Source organism: Cucumis sativus, chromosome 3 (assembly GCF_000004075.3).
Source record: "Cucumis sativus cultivar 9930 chromosome 3, Cucumber_9930_V3, whole genome shotgun sequence".
Taxonomy (NCBI): Eukaryota; Viridiplantae; Streptophyta; class Magnoliopsida; order Cucurbitales; family Cucurbitaceae; genus Cucumis; species Cucumis sativus.
This window is the reverse complement of record NC_026657.2, coordinates 37,363,963-37,387,224: the sequence shown is the minus strand read 5'-3', so window position 1 is coordinate 37,387,224 and position 23,262 is coordinate 37,363,963. Positions and strand designations below refer to the sequence as shown.

At 28.1% G+C, this 23,262-nt stretch overlaps 1 protein-coding gene across 1 annotated transcript; it reads right to left on the bottom strand.

Annotated features, from left to right (window-relative positions):
- Positions 1 to 15,188: 15,188 nt before the first annotated feature.
- On the bottom strand, positions 15,189 to 16,404 carry LOC101216342 (auxin-induced protein 6B). The gene has a single exon (XM_011654143.2). The coding sequence runs from the start codon at positions 16,315 to 16,317 to the stop codon at positions 15,865 to 15,867; it is 453 nt and encodes a 150-aa protein (XP_011652445.1). The 5' UTR covers positions 16,318 to 16,404; the 3' UTR covers positions 15,189 to 15,864.
- Between the last annotated feature and the right edge of the window lie 6,858 nt (positions 16,405 to 23,262).

Sequence of the window (23,262 nt, the reverse complement as noted above, 5' to 3'; positions counted from 1 at the left end):
CAAATCTAAATGATTTTTTTTTCATGATTTTTGTTAAATAGTCGTTTAGATTTGACTACATGATTGTCTAGCCACGATTGTAGACCAATATCATTTTTTAAAAACTTTTTATGTTTGGTATATAATCTTGAATAAAATAATACAAAAAAAATATATGATTTATGATTGATTGAATACAAAATTGATGATTTGAAGAAAATATAAAAAGAAAATTGCATAAGAGATGGAGATGAAAAAAAAGGACAAATATTTGGGATGTTTTTTTATATTTATGAAAATTAACCTATATAAAAGGTGTGGTGTGCATTGGATTAAAAATGGTTAAAAGGTAAAAATGTAAGCATTTAAAATATAGGGAATAAAATATAAATTAAAGTTAAAAAAAAATAAAGTGTGGTTTGGAAAAGAGAGAGAAAGAAGGTAAATATATATGATATATTGTTGGAAGGGTGTAGGATAATTAGGATGGAAGTGAGTGCGTGGGGGGCCAAAAGAGGAGCGTTGGGATAGGGGCCCAGAAGCCCCATCAGAAACACACACAACTCCTCCCTTCCCATTCCCATTTGCATAGTGGAGGAGCAGCGCATCCTATGAGATCAAAAAGCGGACACACTCCTCCCCACCTCACCCACACGTTTCACTGCCCTCTGGGTACCACCTCCCACCACTTTTCTTTTTATTTCCTCTTTTCATTTCTATTTTACAGATTACTCTTATTAAATCAATTCATCTCAGGTGCCACCGCAGAGATCTACGTAATTAAGAGGTTTTACACGTGTCAAACAAATAGACCACGTTTCACTTCTTGAACCCCCGAGGCATCTCCCCCCCCTTGGTCTTTTTGCTTTAATAAACCGAAGTTGACAGCGTCGGCCGTCGGCACTCACCAACTCTACAACCCACCGCTTATTTTATTCAATTTCCCCCATCCCTTCCTTAACCATTTTTCCCTCGTTTTTATACCTATTTTTTTTAATATTATATCATTTCAATACTCTTTTTTATTTCAGTTCTATGACACTGTTGAACGAGGAATAACAACCATAACTAATACTAACAATTTGATCATCACATCCCTTTACCATTTCCACCAAAATCATCCATAATTTCAATATTACATCATTCCATTACTAAGTTGTATTTACTTTTACAACTTTTAATTAAATCGTATTAAATCTTAAAATTTTTAATTAATTATTGTATCCATATCTGCACATTTTCTATTCAAGTTGGAATTCATAAAATGTCAAAAAAAAATTGTTTAAATTGGTGTTTTACAGTTAAAATTATACAAAATGTCAAATTTAGTGTAACAATGATTTTTGTTTTCAAATTTAATTAAAATTTCTTAAATAATTAAAAATTAAAAAGAAAATAAAAACATTATCTTATTATTTTTCCTTTAAAGTACATGTCTTAACTATGTCAAATTTAGAGATTTAAATAGAAAGTAAGTCAAATTGAAGTATTAATTTATTTACTACCATTATTTTGAAGAAAAAATTATTATTATTATTTTAAACCAAAGCATTCATTTATCTTACCATAATAATGATGAGAATATTCATTATTCAATTGAGAAAATAAAAATCCATGTCAAACAATCCCAAAATCAATCAACTAGAATAGCTTATTCCACTTATGACAAAACGAGGTCCCTATATATATATATATATATATAATATATCCATTTGTTTGGTTCACCATCCATATACTTCTATGGTTAATGTGTGGGTTTTTTATCATACATACATTTAAAAAAAAAAAAGAAAAAAAAAAGGTCAATGATAGAAAATTAAGCAATCACATAATAAATAATATTTTTTTATTAAAAAAAAAGATAAATGAATGAATCCTTAATCAAGGATTAAATGTATGTTTGGATGCATGTCAGTATCAGATTAAAAAAAAGGGGAAATGAGTCAAAAGTAATTGAAAAGATAGCACCAACACTATAGTACTCAAAGGAAGGAACAAGCTAACCACCAATACCCCCAATAATGGATGATTAATTAACTTTATATTAAGTTTAATTATATTCATTAACTACCCAAAAATATTAAACTGTCAATTTCAACAATACCAACACATTACAAAATATAAATATTAAATTTTTAATGCATATTTATCCTGACCAACTCTTGTATTAATTATACATTACAAAAACTAGAAATTGAAATCCCATCATGAGGTCATGTCTATTCCATTCTTCTCACCAGGTCATCTTGCCCTCACATTCCAACTAACTTAATGCATTCACATAAAAACATATATCTAACTTTAAATATATATATATATATATATAACTTTATAGTTATTAATGTGTGTGCATTATTATTCATCTCCCTCTCCTACTTTGATTCTGTTTTGAAACATTTATTCAATGTTTGTCTTTTTCCTCAATTTTGGAGTGAAATCAAATAACATTAATATGGAATATGGTGTATGTGTTTGTGTTTGTGAGTGTGTGTATCAAAATAATTTTAATGATCTCTTAAGGTTAGTTAGATAGGTGAGAGTAGAGGAAAATAATAAAATTATATATATATATAGCTGGAAAAATCCAACATAGCTTAGGTTATGTAATTATGTGAATATAATGCCTACTTCAAGTGGTTGTCAACTTCCATTATTTAAAGGTGTGGTGTTCTAATGGTTGTTGAAATAAAGAGTTGAATCTTTAAGGAGAATTCTAAATTTATTGGTTGATTTATATATACTAAATAAGTTGTTCTAAAATTAATTTCTATAAAGTTGTGAATTGAAAGAATTGAGAATTTGATTGGTTTAGGAAAAGGTTTGAGTCTAGGATGAAGAAGTTGTTCATAACATAGAGTGTTGATTATATTGAGAAGATATGACATATAAGGACATCTATTATTATTTAGTTAAAACATCTCTAACTAGAACTAGTTATGATTGACCAAAATCATGCTAGTTAAATAATTGTATATCCATGTTGAGCATTATCAAAGGCAAGCTTTAAGACCTAGAAGCAAGCTGAATCCAAAATGGTACTAGAAGAAGAAATTGAAGAATGAGCATACCTTAGAGTTTAGATGACTGATATGTCATATAGGTCAAATATATCAATCATGAAATAATTGAGATATGCTCGATTTAACACATGTAAAGAAGAGGATTGAGTGATCTTCAAATGAAGTCTCTAACCTTACATAATACGTGTTTATCTAAATTAGATCAAAATGTGTCCAACGAAGGTCAAGTTAACAAAGGGTCGACAACACTGACAAAGTCAAGAAAAGAAGGGAATTAAGAAACAAAACAGAAGGTATATTGGAAAAGGGGAAAATATAGGGACAAACTATTTACTGTTCAAAGTCAACTTCCTTTGCCACCTAATCACAATGTTAGCAAAAGCAAAACTACTTTATTTTCTCCATATATTATTTTCAAATACCAACTTTCCATTGTGAGGCTTTTAAAACCTATGTTATTTCAATAATAATAATAATAAATAATTTGGACTGCAGAAGGAGAAATCTGACATTACATCTGCAGACAAATTACATAAACATCATTTCATAGTTTCATTTCCACTACTTCATCACATTTGAATCTATCATTTCGTTTGTTAATTTCGCACCTTCTTGAGAACTTCATTTTTAGTCCGCCACTTTTAGTATAGTCTCGCTTTTTAAACTAGTCTACTTAAATGATTCTAGTGCCGTATACTTTGAAACCTGCGGACATAGAACGTATAGATAAACTAACTAGTAAAAAACAAGATTATGGTAGTTCACACACTTGATTATGCAAGTGCCAAATTGAGTGATGTTTTCCATTTGGTATATATATTAATTACTTGCTTGACTGATTGATTGGTCCAAAACACGAGACTTTTAAACTTACCTTTGAAACATTTGTTTTCCCTTATTGCTTCTTGAATTCTCTTAAGTTTTGGTCCTCCTATGAGTTTTGACCCTTGTCTAAGACAACCCACGACAAAATCAATCTTTTTTTTTAACATAACATTTCTTGTCTAAGACAACCCACGACAAAATCAATCTTTTTTTTTAACATAACATTTTTAGTTTTTAGCTTTTAAATTGAGATGGAAGTCAAACAGTGACCGTGAACAAAATTTAAGAATACATAATATTCTTACACTGTAAGAAATAATTTCATGAATATTATTGGTAAAAAAATAGTGTGGATGTGATTTAAATTTAAATGGAGAAAATTTAGCTACGGAATAATATTCTCAACATCCCTAAATTCCAAGGAAAAAAATGTTTTCAATTCTATTAAAAATATATTTTTTTAGAAATAATGTCAAAAATAAGATAGAAAGAAAATTATGTGAGGCAAAGGAAAATAGTAAATGCCCTGAAAAAAGTATTAATAATCTAACAAAATTTAAATCCACCTATCTTACAAACTATATAACTGATAGAGTTTATTATTTACATAGGTCCTATCAACAACAGAGTTGATCACAATAAATTTTGTTATATTTGCATTTATGTTAAAATATTGTTACACACTTTTTTCATGGTCATGAAAAGTGTTAATCATCAATAAACGTATTTGAAATTTGAATATTTTTGTCAAGTGCATATATTATTAAACTATATAAAATTTGAATATCTTTGTGAGTGCATATATTATTAAACTATATATGTACATATAAGTTTGTATGTTTAAGTTGAGGCAAAATGAAGAGAGAAGTAGTAGGATTAGAGTGGAAAATAAAAAAGCTAAATGAATAGATTTGAATAAGTGTAAGTAGTGTGTACATAGAGTTAATGAATGTAGGTGTGGTGATAAACTGCGTAGTTTGTGATGGATGGTATAATGTGTAACATAAACTTAATTATTATACAAATAATACTTTAGGGGGAAATTGATGATGCATATAGATATAGCTGTCCAAATTACGCAAAAGGTTAAGTGGGTGATTTGATTATGGCAATTGAAAAAAGGGATAAAGAAGGGAATGTGATAATATATGCTTCCTAAGTGGCTTTATTATTTATCAACATTATTTCCATTCCCATTTGCCCACCTACTCTCTCTCAGAAATAAAATAAACAAACCCCTCCTTCCCCATTAAAATACTCAACTTTTTATTGCTACTTTAGATCCATTGCTACCCTCTCACCCAATACCTCCTCCACACGTGGCCTTCTCTTTTTAAATTAACTCACAATGCTTCTTCTTAACCATCTACTTAGTATTTTATTAAATACCATTTTCTTCATATTATTGTTTTATATGTTATGACTTATGACTTTAGTTTCTACTCATTTTTTAAATACTAATATTTTGTTTTTGTTATCTTTTAAAATAACCTATAATAATTTTTTTAAAAAAAATTTAAAACTAATGATCACTCATTTTGATCTATACTAAAACTAAATTTAACATCTCAATTCATAGCTATTTAAAATAAAATAATAAAAAATTAGAAATGGAAATTAAAAGGAGAAGTAAATGGAAAAGATTTGAAATAAAAATGTAAGTTGATAGGTAGAGACAAAAAGGAATATTCATCCTTAAATATTGGTACGTCAGTAAATCTTATAAATGGATGCTTTTGCTTGCATGTGACCTCTCCCTCGAGGGAATGGGTATACGAGGAAGATATAAAACCAAGAAGCGTAATTAAGTTTGTGAAATTAGTGACCATTTTTCTGGGGGGGGGGGGCATAATTTTGATTTTATATGGGTAAGAAAGTGTAAAAAGAAGTGCAAAAGATCCAAACGTGGTCGTTTAGGAATTAGCATTTTTCTTTTACAAGAAAGAAAGTAAGTTGGAAGTTGGCGCCACATGCAATAATTAAAATATTATCATATGTTATAAAAAGCTGTGTTTTATATTTTTTATTAATTAAAATTTCCAATTTATTGAGGAGAGAAAAAAAAGAAGAAGAAGAGGATATTACGTTAATAATTATAATTATTATTTATTGGTGATAGCGTTGTTGTGTCTTTTTATATCTCTCTAATTGCGACTTCTCATCAAATTAAAAGTATTTAAATAATATCTCTAGCTATTTTGTTCAATTCTACACTCAATCGGATCAAGATCAAGATCAACTTTTTTTTTAAATTTAAAATATTGGGTTTACATTAGTAGAGTTAGATAATTGGAATTCAGACATGGAAAAATATAAAGGATGTTTTAATATATATATATATATATAATGATTGGAGAGAAATAGAGTTTATTAGGAAAATGAATTAGTGGTGATATAAATATAATTAAAGCATTGTGACTTGAAAACAAAGAATTGGTTTTGTGATTGCTTTAAGGATAAGTGAGAGACATGAATTAGGGAATAAATTTTAGAAGATTGTTAATGATAAATTTGAAGGGGTTGGTTTACTTTGTTGGGAAGTAAAAAAAAAGAAAATGTGATTTTATTTTAATTTGATGGGTTAATTTAATTATTTAATTATTTAATTTAATGAAAAGAAAAGAAAAGGAAAGGAAAAAAAGAAAGAGAGAAAGGGTGTTGAGAAGAGAGGGACCCACGCGTATAGAAGAGACAGCTTGAATCCACAATTCCATTTTCCCACAAAAACAAATCCTCTTTCTATTCAATGTCTAAAATTAAATGGTGAATTTTTGTTTTTATTATTATTTTCTAATATCTCTCATTGGATTCTATTTGTTTCCCTTTGGAAATTGCAACTTTTTTCAAATCCATTTCCATTTCTTTTTTCAAATCCTTTTCTGTACCCTTTATAATATTAACTTTCTCTTCCAATTAAACACCCCATGAATCAACCACTTCACTACAATCCAATTTTATTCCTATTTCTATATTCCTTTTCTTTTCTTTGCCAATAAAACTCTATATTTGCATTTCCAACGAATCTTAGTAGTATATTTTCAATTTTTCAATTACATCCAAACTCTGTGCTTCTATAAATAAATGGAGTTTAAATTTAGATGCAACTATTTTTAACTTTTAAGAGGGTTCTTTTTTTCTATGAAAAAGAATACCAAACATGGTAACCATCTTCATCTTGTTTTAAGCTTTTGGCTTCAATACCGTTTCCACAATCTTCAGTTCAAATTCTAAAACCAAAAAATAAGTGTTTTTTTTTTTTTTTCAAATGTCGAAATGATTTTTGAAAAAAGAGACATAAAATAAATATAAAATCAAGAAATTTAAATACAGAGTAGATGTTTTTCAAAAACTAAAAATTAAAAATCGAAAAACAGTCCCTAGTTTTTCTTTTAAACCACACACTTTAACATGGTATATTAACTCTAGTCGGGTGATTGGTATAAAGTTTTTACTATATATTTTTTAAAAAAATTACATTTTTAGTTTCTAGGTTGTGATTAATATGTGTATTTGGTCAATCAGTTTTAAAAATAGACATTTTTAATCTTCAAATTTTCAAATGTAATTATTTTTAGTATACAAGGATTTAAAATGTTTATTAAATAATTTTATATTTTTACCTAAAATAATTCTTTTAAATTTTAAATAGGAAGAATAACTTCTAAATTTTATTTTTTAAATATCTTCTCTAGTTTTTTTTATCAATTTTAAATCATATAATTGTTTTTTAAAAAAAACTAAACATAAAATACTTTTAGTAATTTATAAATCTATTTTTTAAAAAAATTAAGTGCACATCTTTTAAATTGAAGACCAAAAATACATATTTATATATATATATAAAAAAAAAGAGATTTTATTTATTTATTTATTTGTGTATGAGATAGATGTTGAGTGTAATTATAAATATTTTGTACTTAATGGAGAGGATTATTTTAGAGTTTGTTGTTTTTGTTATTTTATTTTAATTTTCATTATGATAGAAGTGTGATTTGTTTTTATTTTGATTTTCCAATAATAGAGAGGCTAAAGGTGTACTTTAAGTAACAAAAAGCACAAAGAAATTTGATAAAATTTAATTAGAAATGTGTCATAAATTAAAACATTTAAAAAGAAAATAGTCCTATCATTCTTGTTTGATATATAAACCGAAAAGAATGGAATGAAAAGCAAAGAAAAAAGAAAAAGGAAAAAAGAATTAAAGAAGAACTTTCCTCACAAAAAGGAATCAATCACCTATAAGGTTGAAATTGAGATAAATGAATAAAAAGAAGAAGTTTTTGTCGGTGTTCCATCTTACTCCTCCAATTTCTGGCTTTTTTTCATTTAAAAAAAAATGGACCCAAAAATTTAAAAATAGTAAAAACATGGCTTTAATTTTTATTTTATTTTATTTATTGAATATATTTTTGTTGTGAGTTTAATGGTGATCTCATCTAAGGGTTAGATTAGACAAATATATATATATATATTAAAAAACAAAACTCTAGTAAAATGGGCCATACTCTAACTTGGATTATAAATAGGGCTTTTAAATTAAGTTGATATGGGCCCTTCAAAACCCTTCCCTTAATACCCAACACATTCTTTAATTTAACCTTTTCTTTGCCTCTTATTCCTCAACTACGACTACTACCACTACTACATTCAATTCATTTTCATTTTACAATTATGATCGCATTTCTAATTTTATTTCATAAAATACAACAAAAGTACATTACTAACGCTATCATTATCTCACTCAATATCAATCAAAGCATTATGTAGAGTTGAATTTGCACTCATTAATGGAGATTTTTTGGTAGTATCTAATGATGCCCAATTATTACCTATAATAACAAACCTTTTCTCTTTTCTTTTCTTTTCTTTTCTTTTCTTTTCTTTTCTTTTCTTCTTTAGCTAATCTCATTTTGTCTTTTTTGGTGCTTGGAATTTGTATGATAATACTTAGTGTGACAAGTGTCATCTTATGTTAATTATGGATTTGTTTGTTTAGATTTTTGTTGTGGAGAGAAAAAATGAGGTAAGAGACAGATTTTAAGGAGATGGAAATGATTGGTAAAGAAATTAATTGAATTCAGGAAGAAAAAGAATACATATAATGAATAAAGGAGATGGATGAGGGTGGTCCAAAATGAAGTTTTGTTTGGTTGTGACATAAAAAACACAAAACCTTAGTGTTGTGTGTGTGTATTAGAAAAAAATGGTAAGTTATTGTTTGGGGTTATTATAGAAACAGAGAAGGGTTTGATTATTATTGTCGTTTTGGTTGTTTTTTTTGTGTCCTTTTCATCACTGCTTTACAAGGCTGCACTATTGGGAAAGACACTGTGTTTGAGGCCATGCATTACACAATACTCAATACACGCCCTTTTTTTTTATTTTCACCCCCCATTCACATGTCCCTCACTTCACTCTCAAATTGTTACACCACTTCCCCTCCTACTTTAAACTTTTCGACCCTACATGATCCACGACTTTAAACATCTTTTGAACTTGTATCAAATTGTTATTAGAGTGATGTAAAATTTTTGATATTATAATGTGTTATATGTTAATTTTGTCATTTTGTCTGTTTTGTCGTGAGAGCATAGTGAGAATAAAAATTAGAAAGGTAATTGAAAGAGGACAAGAAAAACACATATTTTAAGAGATGAAAAAGGGGAGATTAGGGAGAGAAATAAGGAGGGTTGGTTGTTGAAAAAAGGAGTGAATCACTCTCTGTTTAAATACACAAAACATGGTTGTCTCCAACAACCAGCAGAGTGATTAAGGCTGTCTTTGTTTTTCTCCCTATCATTCATTCATTCATTCATCCTTTTTTTTTTTTAAATTAAAACCCCACTTAACCTTTTCTCTTTCTTATCTTTCTCATTCCTACGTTGTCTCTCCTCTTTTTTAAACCCTATTCTAAAACCCACCTTTTGGCCAACCTTTGAAATTGGGTAATTACCTACTTTGATTCTCCTCCAATTTGGCTACTTCCTACGACTCCATCCTTTCAAACAAAAGTAACTTCAAATATATATATTATAATTGCATTGTGAGTTCCTAACTTAACCAGAGTTGTCCACCCATATTTTCTCAGCATAATCAGCTATTTGGGAAGTTGAAGGGAAGTGGTAACCCAAGAAAAGAGATGGATTCCATTACGTTGGGCTTTTTCACTGGTGGGTCAAGTCTGTTATGGTGTTGGTGGGTTTTCACATATGGCCCATACCAAACCAATGTGGACCAAAGAAGCCCATCTATAATTTGTCCATCACCTTTCCCACTAATGCTAACTACATACATACATACATATATAGGTTTAAATTTATTAGTAAGAATGTGAACAGGCTTCCATAAGTAGTTGTGTGGGGTATTAGAATTTTGAGGGGAAGTTGTATGATAACCCTCCCCCTTGGTTGAGGTCTATGATTAAGTTTGATGTACAACATTCTAACATTTTGGGGCATATCATTTCACACGTAGATTTAAAATCAAATGTCTTAAAATTAAGTAACTGTGAGCTTATTTGATAGGGTTCTTATGTCTGAAAATTACAAATGTCTGTGTTTGTGGTGCAGGAATTGAGAGCATGAATTGGTAATCTAATTTGTGATTCTAATGTTTGTGTTTTGGTGCTGATTTTGAATTCGTAAGCTTAGCTAATATGATTTTTTTTTTGTCAATTGTAAAATGTAAATTTATCATGCATCAAATATTTAATTGATTTTTTTATATATTTTGTACATATAATTCAATTTCTTGACTTAATAATTTTCATGACAATAATGTAAAAACAAAAACAAAAAGTTTAACATTCAATAACAATAGTTTTGGTTATGGTTGCATTAACATGAATGATCTAATTAGGAATGTTACAAACTACTAATAAAATATAACAAGTTATGTAATCGGATGAAGTTTACAAAAGTTTCAGTTAAACAACACATTAAAAAGTGTATAACAGTTGGGTTTCAAAATAAGCATAGCAAAAACAAAAGTCAAGTAGAGCTACACTTTGTGATAATTATGGTTATCTTCCTAAGATACACATGCAATTGTACTATTTAAACTGCTTTTATAAAAAAAAAAAGTTTAAATAAAAATGAAGGCTTTTTTTAAAAAAAAAAACTTTTTTCTTGAGGCAATTCAAATAAATCATATAAAAATTTAAATAAAAATTAGGTTTTTAGTTTTTTTAAAAAAAACTTTTTTCTTAAGTCACCTAAAGTCACCAAAGAAAAAAAGAATTAAAAATGTATATTTAAATCCTAAATTTTGTACAGTAGATATAACATACTTTTAAATTTTAAAATGACGTATAATCGTGTGTTTTAAAATTTAATTATATGTTAATTATATTCAAAATCTTAAGCTTTTGCTATTTATTTTTTTTTCAAGTTTTATTTGGAAAAAGGATTCATATTTGAATAATTGTATTAGATGAAAAAAAAATTAGAAAAAAATCGTTCCTAACATATATTTTTTGCGTATTGCAAACTTAGCAAATATGAATGCTAATCAGACGATAACATGCTTTTAAATTTGCTATTTTTGCAGTTTTAATATGTAAGTGAGAAGCACTCTATTATCATAAAAATTTTTTTGCTATTTTTGCAAACTCTCCTTTATATATTATCATACCAAAAAATGATAAAACAAAGATGAAAACGAAGGTTCTAAAGTATTCATTTATTTCTATTCTTTGAACCAAAATATATTATTTTTTTAATTTTTATTTAAGTAATAATTTTTTATTTTACATTTATAAAACCTAAAAAAATTATATATTTATTCACGCAGACCAATAAAAAATTACACTAGTTATTTTGAATTTAAAAAAATCTTATTTAATACATACAATTATAAACAAATTTTTAATCTTTTTTATTTAAACCAACTTAGAAAATTCTCCATTTACCCCACATATTAAGTCCATGATTTTACATTGTGCCAAAAACATGGACTTGGCCCACCTAATGCTAAGTCGAGGGGCCGAACAGCCCTGTAGATATTGATTATACATGTTTGCATGTAAACAAATCACCAAATTACCTATATCTAAATTTTGTTATTGTTGTTTCAATTCGAGAAAGAAAAAACTATATTTTTTATTTGTAAGTTTTGAGTTTAGTTTCAATATGATGCCTATGTTTCATCATTCTTTTTTAGATTTTAGCATCATGACACTAATATAAACTAAAATATAGTAGTGATTTTATTATGTTCTTTTGAAACAAACAAAAACAATAAAAGAAAAAGAACTCAGTAGACAATTTTTAGAATCCAATGTTGAAAAGAAATATATATATATATATTCTTAATTTTCCAACTTTCTTTCTTCTTTGTCTCTCTTTTTTCCTCTTCATCGTCTCTCTAACAACTTTCAAAAGGTGCTTTTTCTTTTTCTGGGGACAAGTTTGTTGTGCAAGGATGTATGAATGAACAAGAACCCCAAAGTAAACCAGGTCCAAACCAACAAGAAGTTACATTATAAAAAAAAAAAAAAAAAACTCTTTGTCCATCATCATCTCCAAGTAGTCTCTAGAAATTGACATTTTTGAAAGCTTAAGAGGAAAACATAGAGAAAGGGGGGGAAATAATAATGGCGTGGTTGCTTTGGGTGTTTGTTTAGTATAAAGCTTGTTAGAGTACACGAAGATGGAGGAGAGAGTAGAGGATATGAAGATGGAGGAGAGAGTAGAGGCTATGAAGAGGAGGAGGGGGAAGAAAGAGAGGTGAGAAATATTAAACAATATATATATATATATATATACATACATTTTATGAGTTGGAAAAAGTGGGTGTTTGAGTTATTTTTGTTTTCGTTTTGTGAAGAAATAGAGATGTAAGTGATGAAGTAGACAACACATTCAGCTTCTGGCGCGGGGAAATGACGCCGTGGGCCTTAATATTATAATCTCTCTCTCATTTCCATAAACACACACACACCCCCTCACCCCTAAACCCACATTAACTCTTTTTTTTCTTTCTTTTCTTTTTTAAGTTTCCATCCCAAATATTTTTTTCTAAAACAAAAACAACACTATAAATTAATAAATAAACAATAGGGTGAGACTAACAAACACACCGCACAATTTGACTTCAACTTTTCCAAAAATTAATTATACAAAAATCTTCACTTTTTAACCATAAACTCAAATTCAGATTTTAATATTGGGCTTAAGGGAAATGACAAAATATGAGTTTCCCTTTCTAATTTGTTACGATGGTTATCTCTTTAATAATTTACGATATCAACAAAATACTACAATGGACAACAATTTTAAGAATAATAATTAGATGTAATAATATTTAAAAAATTTATAAATATAATAAAGTTGTTTATCATCTATATTTGAATTAAATTCATGATCTATGACATTCTTCTCATTATCAAAGTTTTGAAATTTTTTTGAAGTAACATTGGATTATCTTTCAAGTCAAATGGGTTAAATCATACATTTCGCACATGTCCATTCATCACTATGAGCTCGACCTTAGCCCTTGGTTGTACAGTCTGACAAGACCATTTTGACTTAAACTCAAATGAGTCCTTTTTCTTCTAGTATGGGCACTATCATATTCTTAGCTTGGTTGCTTCCTTTTCTTTGTTACATCGCTTCTACTTTCAGTCCAAAAATCACCTGTAGCAATTATTGTTGTATGTAGTTCATAACAGTGAGTTACAAAGTATTTTAGATTTGATAGAAAATAAAAAACACTGTAAGAAAGAGAGATTAAAACAATAGTAATGTTACAATTAATTGTAGATGATAATATTTGAAAACACTAACTATTATAATTGGAGTCCTAAACATATAGTGAAGTATAGTAACACATTGCATCTCTTGGAGGTTGGAATTCAAATAGTACTATGTATAGACTTTTAGAGTGTGTTTTTAACCGTACATGAAAGATGATAACTATACCTCCTATGTTATCCTACATAATATACATCATCATATCTTGGAAAAGAGAACTTGAACTTCATACAAAAGAAAAAAAAACAGATGACTTTCTAAAACGTTATGATAGAGTTGAGAATTAATAAAGAGGTTTGAGAAAGTAGTACGTTTCTGTGCTCCAGCAGTGCCAAAATGGCACGGCCCATCATTCGTACGGCCCATAAGAATTGGGGCCCAACTCTGAAGTTCCCAATAATTATGTTAAAGAAAATCCCTATTGTGTTTTTGTTTTGGTATTAAATATGTAGTACCTTAGGGCTTAAATTACGCTTCTTAGTCGTTAGTACAATCATTAATACGGCCTTCCACTAAAAGCCTTCTCCAAATATCAATTCCCCCAACCTACTTCACTTTAATTATCAACTTCCACATTCCACACACCATCATTTTCATTTTTATACCAACTTATTTGAGCTAGTGGTAGTTTAGTACACAAGTTAATTTTATATTGTAACTACATACATATTTTTTATTTTCTTATTACCTCGTCTCCAACTTATACTTTTTAGTGCTTGTCTATTTTCTTTTTATTACTTTTTAATCCAAAAGAGATATACTTGTTTATTCTACTGTTCGTGATGTTTTAAAAATAAAGATTAGATGTCTACATCAAAACATCCATGTGGCTCCTTTCAACAACATTCATATAAGAGATTCAATCAAAAGTATCTTTCTTGTGTATGACAAACACAAACACATAAGATCAAATAAAACATACATACTTTGATCAAAGTTAATGAAATTCATATTTGACTTGAGGAGGAGATGGATGACAAGTGACAACATCTTTAAAAAAGAAAACTTAAAACGATCGCTATTTTTTAGAGCTACATAAATCAATTATTATTTTCGTTACATAAACTCAAACCCCTTGGAATATATTATTTGTGCAAGAATTTTTCTTTCTAATTGGCTTGACTTAAGCAATTAATACTATTCCTCTTCTTTTTTTTTTTTTTTAATTCTTTGATAGCTGACATTTATTATTCTCTTTCTAAAGTTGAAGATTGAAAATTAAAAATGATAATTTATTTGTACCAAATTTCTTTGGCCCTTAACCAAGCAAAATTATCAGCAAAACAGATTCACACAAACAATTTGGGAGTTGATAAACTAACTCTTCACATAAGCGAAATAAGTTGATGAAAAATTCAAAACAAATTTTAGTGAGAAACTTTTCAGGGTTGAAAAGAAAAAGAAGGAAAATTACAGTACAGGAAAAGGGCACGAGCAGTGTCTGAGATATACACATGGATTATAGTATGAGACAAGGACATGTCATGTAATGAGAACAAGAAAATATGAAAATTTTGATACATGTATGTATAATATATAAAAGATTATAATTGAATTTTTAGTATATCCCTATCCCCCCATTTGAAATGTCACAAAGACAAAAGGAGTCAGGTGAAACAGAGCAAATGGGACATATGCCCCTTCTGTTTATTTTATATTGCACATGTCTTCCCATTGGAGCCTCCCCTGCCCCAATTACTAATTTACAACCTTTCCTTTTCTAAATAAATCATTAGTCACATTGGATTTGGATTTGGAATTGGAATTGGAATTGGAATTGGTCTATAGAATTTCTCATTGAATAATTTGAAATCAATCACTTAATTTACAGAAAATAGACCTCTGGCCGAATTAGCAACACTTTCTGTTGTTTTTCTTCTTCCTTCTCGGTTCCGCCCCGACTCCGATTCGAGCTCGGGACGACATGGTGAATTGATCCCTCCACCAGTTTTTGCCATCTCCATAAGCATTCTCCGGAGCTAAAACAAGTTCCCCAATACTCACATTACACTTACTTCACTCTGTTTTTTCTTTTCAAAGAAAAACCCTCCATAAATCCTCTTGCCTTTTTTGTGTATATGTAGCAAGTGGGATGTGGAAGGTTAAAAAAAAGGGGAAAAAATGAAAACCCAGATTAGATTAAATTTAAATTACAACCCATCTCGGGTAACTCAACCGAGTCAAATCTGGATCTTTGACTCGCTCCTTTTGATGTTGTTCTTGTTTATGTTCTTCACTTTATCTGCAAAGTTGCTGCCAATTCAGACGGATTTACAAAAACACCCGCATTACCAAATGGATTTTTCGGCCAACCCATGAAGCAAAGGCCTAGATTCCGGCCACAAATCCAGCCCAGTTCTGATTCCGATATGACAATAACTTTGAAAGTCGTCCAATTTCACGAACCGTCCCGAGTTAGGAGACTCGGATCTAGAGATGAACCGGATAACTTCTTCGAAAACTGACTCGTCGCAAGGGATTGCCAAAGGACCTTGATTGGTGAACCCATACTCCTCTTCGGCTTGGACCAGAAGCTTCTTGAACACCGGGTGGTTCAAGTAAGTGGCCCGGACGACGAACCGCCGAGAGCTTGTTCCGACGCATACAGCCACGTGTCCGGCGGGTACGTCGGAAGGGATGCGATTGGCTGACATTCTAGCTTTGTTGCGCCACCGGCGGAGCATTTGACGAAGCCTGACAATGTGACGGATTTTGCTGCATTTTCCGAGTCCGGCCGACATTTTCCGATTGTGGGGGAAAAGTAAAAAGAGAAGGTTGAAGGTGAGATTTGGAGGATGTGCTTGGAAGTTGGGGAGTTTTTGCAATGGCAATGGCGGAGGGTTTTATAGACATTCGGTTGACGATAATACCCCTCCTTTTCTTTTATATTTACTACGCCCCCGCTTCTATTTATTTATACCTACGTTGCTGCCTTAATTATATTATTCTTCTTTTTTTAAGTCTTTTCAATTCCAAGTAAATTAATTACAAAATTGTCAAAAATAGTTATTTTGATAAAATACTTATACTTCATCCAAAAATTAATGTAATCAATTTTGTTTTTTCATCTATTTTCTTTTATTGTATTTAAATAATAATAAACAACCAATTTTAGCCCCCTTTGAAACAAAATTGTGTAATTTGGGGTAATATCAATTTTAAGTTGACTAAACTTGGATTTCCAAAGCCTGGCCTGCTCACCCAGCTCATATTTCATAAGTAAACTAAAATTAAATGTCATTTCCCTCATTACTCTTTTATATTTATATATTAACGTTGATTTGGCAATTCACATTTGAATATTTTGTTTTCAAACTTAAATCCATATAAAAATTAACAATCTAAAGTCACTCGTTCCTATATTTTATTTTATTAAAGAGAAGACCATGAGTTTGTTATACATAGAAAACATTCTTCCACTAGTAAAAGGACCCTTTGAATAAAAGAAATTTTGATTAATGGAAATTACTAAAAGAAAAATAAAAAATAAACTATAAGGAATTAGATATTGATATGGAAAATATAATTAGGAGGTCTCCAAGATATTATGAACATATACATTAATAATAATAATGTTGTCCTTAGTGATTCACAAGTAAGTAATTAAAAAACTAATAAAGTACTTTACAGTACGTAAACAAGTTACAAATTTGTATTATTGTTTATTAGTATATCAATTAACCTTGTGCATATTGAAAACAATATTGATTAATTTTCTTATAACTATCAAAACCATGCGGATGAATAATGTTCTGTTCTGTTCTTTTTTCTTTTTTTTTTTAACACGAAGTGTTGAGATTTGGACATTATTGTACTTTGAATAGAAGTAATTTATTGGATGTACAATATTGGTGTATTTTATTTTAGAATAAATGTAAGTTGTGTCACGTTGATATGAAGAAAAACAGTGGGCTTCTAATGTATATCACTGCCAAGAACAAGATGGTGTATATATATATATATAAATAAACACCCCATGTTCTATCTATCCTACCCTATAGCAATCCCTCCAAAATTTTACAATTCAAATCATACTTTACTGTTTTTCCTTTTCATTTCAGAATACATATATATTATTATTTATGTATGATGTTCTAGATGCCTCATTTCCAAAGTTGTTTTTTTACTTCTAAAATATATAACCCAATCTTTTAGAAAACCAATCACAACAAGTCCACTCTTACTCGTCAGAAGTATAATAATAAACCGGTTATGTAACTTATAAGTAATTTGGGTGAGGTTCATCAATAACTATATAATTTTTTTATATTTTGTTTCTAAAATTAAGCCTTTTTTTTCAGTAATTTGTTTTTTCTTTTAGCGGAAGAGTTGAGTTCTTACCAAATTTTTCAAAACTTAATCGTTGGTTGAAAATGTTGGAAAAAAGTTACATACTAATTTTCCACAAAAAAAAATTAAAAGGTAGTTTATAGGGTTATTTTTAAAAACCAAAACTAAACTACTAACTCATTTCGGTTTTCTGGCTTCTATTTCCTCTCAACTACTTACAACCATTTGCATTTTAGTCAAGTTCAAAAAAATGTATTCTTAGCCCAATCCCCAAAAATAAATTAAAAATACTTTTTAAAACTCCATTTTATAACTATTTATTTTTACCGATTATATTTAATATAAGTGAAATTCTAAAAACGAAAACAAGTATTTAAAAGTTACTCTTTTTAATTTTAAAACCCTAAAATGTAATAAACAACACTTGGAAACAGTAAATAAAATAATAAATAAAAGAGATATTGGTAGATTATAAAAAAAAAATAAACTAATGACTACGTACGTGGCTTTCAAATTTTAGTTTGAATTTTTAAAATACCAGTAAAAAGTAGATAAGTAGTCAAACAATTGAGGTGAAAACCATATAGTTACTGAAATAATCTTTAAATTCTAATATCTTCTAGTTTGTATTAGGTTAAATTATTTATAGGGTATTTAACCGTCTCACTCAAAGTTGAGTTGGTTAAAATAACTAACTTATATATTTTGTTTCACAATTGAATGTCAAATAGTATGTTCAACAAACTTTATGAGTGTGTACTATTAACAATTTCATACACAAGAACATCATTCTATTCTTCATTTTTCTCTTGAACGTTTTCAATATTTCATCTAAACACAAGAAACAAAAAACATATAGATTGATACTTTTTTAAAGAAAAAGAACTGCTTAATTTTTTATTTTAACAAAAACTTGAGAATTTAGAATTTTTGAATGGTAACATAGTCCACAAATTAGTCTAGTTTAAATATAAAAAAAAAAAGTAAAAGTGAGATAAATGTTAACTTCGATTCAACGAATTTAAAGTAAATGTGGGTGTGATGAATTATTATATATATATATATATAGAATCAAATCAAATTCTAGAAAAAAAATTTACAACTATATTCCATATGTAAACCAAAATTTGGTTATACGGATAATTAAATTTTAACATATTTTAAATTTTATTCTATTTTCGTTTTAAAAAAATACACTCATATTACATTCCTAATAAAATGTGATTAAATTGAAAATCAAAAGTAAAACAAATAATATGGAAACCTTCAAAAACAATTTTTTTAACATGATATATGGTAGTATATGTGTATATATATAGAAAACATCATTCAAAATTTAAAATTCCAAATCAAATAACCATGCACCTTACCAACAAACTTCACAAATTCAAGTCAATTCAATTCAAATCTTAAACTTTTTCTATTAATTGTTGAAATGGATAAGTTAAATTAGGATAAAGTGAATTGAGATATTGAAACTGAGGGGTGAGTTGTAAAAATAGGAACAACGAAAAGAAAATGAAGAAGGGAGATAATAAGGTTTAGGGGGGAAAGGAAAAGGGAAAGAGGAGTGGTGAGGGGATATATGGAAGTGTGTGGAGAAAAAGGGTATAAACGATCAAAGATGTATGATTTGTGAATAAAGATGAGAAAGGATGGGGATTTTATCTCTACTGTATCCTTTATAAACTCCCTAAATTTAAATCAAATTGACAGCTCTTTGTGGCATATAAAGACAACAAACCAATAAAAAGCCAATGTAATGAAATGTAATGTAATGTGACAGTTTGTGCAATGTCCGTGCATTATATTTATATATCTTCTTTTCTTTTTTGCTTTTGGCGCACGGAGTGAAGTGCGAATTCAAACCCACCACATGCCCACTCTTTTCATATATCTTTTCGTAATCATTTCAAAATAAATACCATTCTAGTCCGTAAAAGTTTGTACCCAACTCTCATCATTTAACTTTACTAAGATGACATGAGTTCAATTTACACACCCATCTATGTTAAAATTTAGTATTATAAATTTTTTGACATTAACACCAAAATATATTATCTTATGATCTTGATTGAGGAGAGTACATACAAGACTGTAAAAGTGAAAGTTAATTATTTAATTTAACATGAGTTTAGCTCAACTGACACTTGTATATACTATAAACAAGATGTTTAGGGTTCAAATCTATCATTGATAGCCATGTTATACATATCGATAAGAGTCTATCTGTAATAAAAATTGATTGCTCATAAATTTTGTTATAGTTTTATTTTTTTAAAAAAATGAAATGATTATTTTTAAAATTGTCACTAATTATGAATACAAACTTATAAGTTTGAAGGGGAAGTAAAGTTGTAGTTTAGCTGAGGTTTAAATATTAAAATAGAGTTATTCAGGGTTGAGAAAAAAAAAGAAGAAGAAGCCTAAAAGAAGTTTGAAAGGGCAAAAATATAATTTAAAGAAAGAAAATGAAGGTTTTGTTATTGTTGTTATTATTATTATGATTAATGATTCATACCAAAGTGTTTGGTTTGGGTTTGGGTGTATGGAAGATGCCTATTTTGAAAATTTATATATTTCCAAATGTACAAAAAGAAATGTTTATATAGAAAAAATGATAAGTTATATTTTATTGGTCAAAAAGTGATTAAAATAATATAGTACTCTCCTAATTTCTGACAATCCCCATGTGCAGCTATGCCCCATCTCTCCCTAATCACTCTTTTGGATCTTAGCATACCCTTTTCCCTTCCCTTCCAACCAATCAAACCCTTTCTTCTCCTCCTTCACCTTTTTTCTTTCTCTTTAATAACACTTAACATTTCCATTTCCACATTTTTTGCCTCCCATCCATTTCACTCCCTTATTCCAACCTAACTCTTCTCTCCTCTATCAATGCTATATACCCTTCAAACTAAACCTCTTTTAATTAAAGTAATGAAATCTTATACACAACATCTATGTATATTACCACATTTAATTCCCTGGTTTAGCACAAAATAGCTCTTCAAAATAGCAGGAATCATCTCGCTTAAGGACAACGTCCAATAATAATAATAATAATAATGTTAGTGATATTATAAAACAATATGGGTATTAGCAATATTTTGAGTCAAAAAAAGTCTAATTCCTTTGTATAGGTATAGGGGTAAATGGGGCCACCCCCATGTTCAATAAACCCTCCATTGCCACGGTGCATCCCCCAAAAAATAAAATGATAAAAATTAAATCCCACCTGCTAAGATTTTTAAGAATCGAAAAAAGAAAACAACATTATATTCATTTTAATTTCCACACCTCTATTAAATTAAATTAATTTATAAAGTTGTTATGTTGGAGTTATATGGAATTTTGATATATAACAAATTTTATGATTACGGCCTTCAGTTTCTGATCTTTATATGTGTTTTTATTAAGACATTGATGCTGAGATAAAGATTTTGAAGAATATTTGCAAGATTTAAGGAAGGAGTAAGATTTAAATTATTGCTTTGCAACCATAACCACATTCATTTTTAGGTACCCTTTTCTTATCTTACATCAAATATTAATATTCCCATGCATGTTTTCTAGTTTCTATACATTGTTTTCTTTTTTAATTATCATGGATTTGTATTTTTCTAGATTTTATACCCAATTACGGAATCGTTTTTCCTTCTATCAATTTTATTTAATTATTCAAATAACTTTCTTTTCTTTTTTAATTTCTTTTCTTGGTGGTGTGTGAAGTTAAACAAGTTGTTGTTAATTGTTGGCAATGTTATTATTATTATTATTATAACAGTACTCCCACTGCCATCCACGAACCCTCTTTCTCTAGGTAACATTTTGTCTTCATTAATAAATACATCATTGTTACTTTTTTCTTTTGAAATGACGTTTATGTTCATATTTCTTTTAATTTCAAATTTGGTAGGATTCAATTTCTTACCAACAATTCATTTCATCTCTACAATTCTATTAAAAACAAGTTTCAGTAACATTTTAACCTCAATTTGCAATGCCCTAAATTACTTTTGATATCTTTCCTGTCACGTATTTAATATTTTTGTTTGCATATATCCTTTGACTTTAAAAATTTTTAAAACTCATTTAACATGATTTGTTTAATATTTCTATACAAAACCAATATTAATACCTAAAAGATGAACAATGAAACTATAGTTTAATTTATTAGTAAATTAATATCAATTAATCATTATTATTTTAAATATAAATATATTAGTTACACTTTAATCTATTCTATTTCTGCTAATACGTTATCTTTAACTTTTTAATATAAAAAACTATTAGTAATGGTTAACATTTTAATCATCTATATTTGCTTAATTATTTTTAGCAGCTAAATTACATAATTTAATTAGGTTTAACTAAAATTTTAATATAAACTGATCACTTATTTTTATTTTGAAAGATCTACTGTATGGTTCTAAACCAAATATGTTTAAATATAGTAAAATATCACACTTTAATTATGAATATAGATCATAATATAAACTACTTTATGTGTCTATCATAACATAGATAAGTAGTCTATCGTGATCTATCTGTTTGTGTCTATCATATAGGTAGATAGTAAAATTTTGTTACATTTATAAATATATTGGACTTTGCTATATTTAAAAATAACTCGTAATATAATATATCAACGTGTGAAATAATGCTAAATTTAAGGAAAATTACATTAATTTAATTTTTCTAGATTTAAAAATATCACTAAATTAAATTTAGGAAAATATTAAGTTGGATCAATTATATAATTGTTTGATTTTAAGTTTCTATACATAAATTCGATTTTTAGACATTAAATATGTCTATAAAGATGGTCATTAAATATTTAATACATTTAAATTTCATATATTTAATATTTGAATGGTAAGAAGCTCTTTAGTACCTTTGTGTGGGAAGAATTTTACACATAAACGTATTATTTTATTTACCGAACATTACTAACTTTGTATGTTACTTTAATATTTATTAATGTAGCCAAAAAATAATGTTAATAATATAGGACTTCATATTACAATAAGATTGAATATGTTGGGTAGATGCATGATAAGGTAGGCCATAAAAAAATATACTTGGACTAACTTGTATTAACTTGTTGCGTGCCATATCTATTAATTTTTAGTCACTTCAAAATTATAAAATAAGCACTTTCTACTTGGACTATTCTTTTAATTATGTTCACAAGTTAGACCAAACTTCTAAAGAACCTAAAAATACACCTTAGTTGTCTCATTGTTTTTTTTTCCTATAATAAGTTGTTGGATTTGTCTAGGTAGAGTATGTGAGTAGTAGTCGAAATATGTTTGGTGTCAATCAACATGATAAAAAGACAACGATCTTATTTAAAGATTCATTCCAATCAAATATTTATACAAATAAATATT